At 43.3% G+C, this 1,946-nt stretch overlaps 1 protein-coding gene across 1 annotated transcript; it reads right to left on the reverse strand.

Moving 5' to 3' along the window:
- Nucleotides 1-597: 597 nt before the first annotated feature.
- LOC147613019 (uncharacterized) lies at nucleotides 598-1,524 on the reverse strand. The gene has a single exon (XM_086782023.1). The coding sequence runs from the start codon at nucleotides 1,387-1,389 to the stop codon at nucleotides 745-747; it is 645 nt and encodes a 214-aa protein (XP_086638149.1). The 5' UTR covers nucleotides 1,390-1,524; the 3' UTR covers nucleotides 598-744.
- Between the last annotated feature and the right edge of the window lie 422 nt (nucleotides 1,525-1,946).

The raw sequence follows: 1,946 nt of genomic DNA on the forward strand, positions 1-1,946 counted from the left end.
AAATTAGGATTGAGGATTGTGTTATGTACACTCTCTACACTCTAATTTCTCACTGTCCACTAATTTCTAAATAGTGAGAGATTAGAGTGGCGTTATTTTTGTGCTTTACGTGGATAAAATAGCGATTGTGTTATGTACAAGCGCACGTGCTTGCTTTTCATGTACATATCTGTGGTGGGCGGCGGACAAATTGAACATGCGTGTGTGGTTTGAACAATTTTTCAGAATGTACAGTGAAAAACTAAATGACATGCAGCTTTCTCTGAGGAGGACAGGTATGTGGCAGCATCACCTGAATTAACTAGTTATGAAATGGATTAATGTGCTGAAATTAAAATGCCAACAGAATTTATTTTTTTTAAAGCTTAAGTTATTTTCATTAACTTAAATTAAGGTACATCTAGGGCTACAGATACAAAAAGCACCAGAGGCTGGTTTTTCCTTATTTAGTTGGAAAGAAGAAGCACAGATAAGCTTCAACAAAATATGTGTCATATGCAAAAATTCACATGCTATGGATGGCTATAATTCATACATGTGCATGTGCCATGAGTGGAATTGATACATGTGCATGTGCCACGAATGCATTTGGCAGGCAGGATGATGCCCCCATGCCATCTAGATAGTAGAGTGCAATCCCTCACCATATCATGAGTTATGTTAGATCTCATCACTACCAAGGGTTTATCATTGTCAAGGGTTTGTTCCTTGGGCTTCTTCTGTGTGTATTTCTCCTTCATGGCCTTAATGCAGGCACGACGCCTCCATCTCTGTCTCTTTCTTGCCTCCTTCATGTTGAGCTTGCCCAAGCTGTGCTTCAGCATCTGCAAAGCTCTCCTCTTGGACTCTGGAGAAGTTTCGACTACCACGGCGACGGACGGCGGCGGTCTTGTTGCCCTCCAAATCCTCATAATAATCAATGGGTTCACAGTAATGCACCATGCAGGCCATGGCAAGGATGACCAATTGAATGCAGAAAACCCATAGGAGGACTGCAGCATTCACCTTGAGCAAGACCCTCCCATCATACTCACTTCTGTCGGATTGCAGATGATGTAGAACTGCATCAGGCCTTGTTAGGAGGAGGAGAAAAACAGCTCCTTGGATGGATGTGGATGTGATAAGAAGGAACATGTGTAGGCTGTAGCATCCACCCTTTGCTGCGGGGCTTGTTGAAATGCAGCCCACTATGGCTGATGCAATGGAGAGAAAGGAGGAGAGAAAGCCCCAGGCCCATGCTGTAGGGAAGAACCTTAATGCTAGCATGCAGATTATGGCTATTAACGATGCTGCTAATACAGTGTAATTGAGCCACCTTAGCAGTTTGTGGATAAAACTCGCTGCACTGCCCCTTGGTGATTGCTGCCCTCCTTCATTTCCACTTGCCATTCTTCTCAACACCAAAACCAAAAAGCAAAAAGCAAAAAGCAAAAGTCAAAAATCAAAAAGCAAAAACAATCAAATGAGCGACACTGTGTGACTAGCAAATATGAAGAAACACCAAGCTTTCTTTCGCTATGCGAAGCGTGTTACCACAATTGCTTATGATCCTTCTTTGAGTGCTTTGAGATGACCGTTTGGAACCCTTTTTTCTTTTGGGCGGAGCGGACATCATAGCAAGGTACCAAAATACCGTTGTAGAGGGTCGTAGAGGAGCATCCGATATAACGGCTACTTGGAATAGTAAATGCCCATTGCCAAGTCTAGAATAACCCTTGTGCTTTATGAGTGTACATCTCCCCCTCCTCTCTCTCTCTCTCTCTCTCTCTCTCTCTCTCATACCGTTGGTCCTACATGCCCTCGTGTTGCATTCTACCGACGTTAATACCTCTCTCTCTCTCTCTCTCTCTCTCACACACACACACACACATAAAGTGTTGTATGCATGTACAAATCCAACATCCACTTCACGCACACATATATATAAAGTGGCGTATGCATGTACA

Source organism: Cibotium barometz, chromosome 44, assembly GCF_041138505.1.
Source record: "Cibotium barometz isolate CiBa-2024 chromosome 44, ASM4113850v1, whole genome shotgun sequence".
Taxonomy (NCBI): Eukaryota; Viridiplantae; Streptophyta; class Polypodiopsida; order Cyatheales; family Cibotiaceae; genus Cibotium; species Cibotium barometz.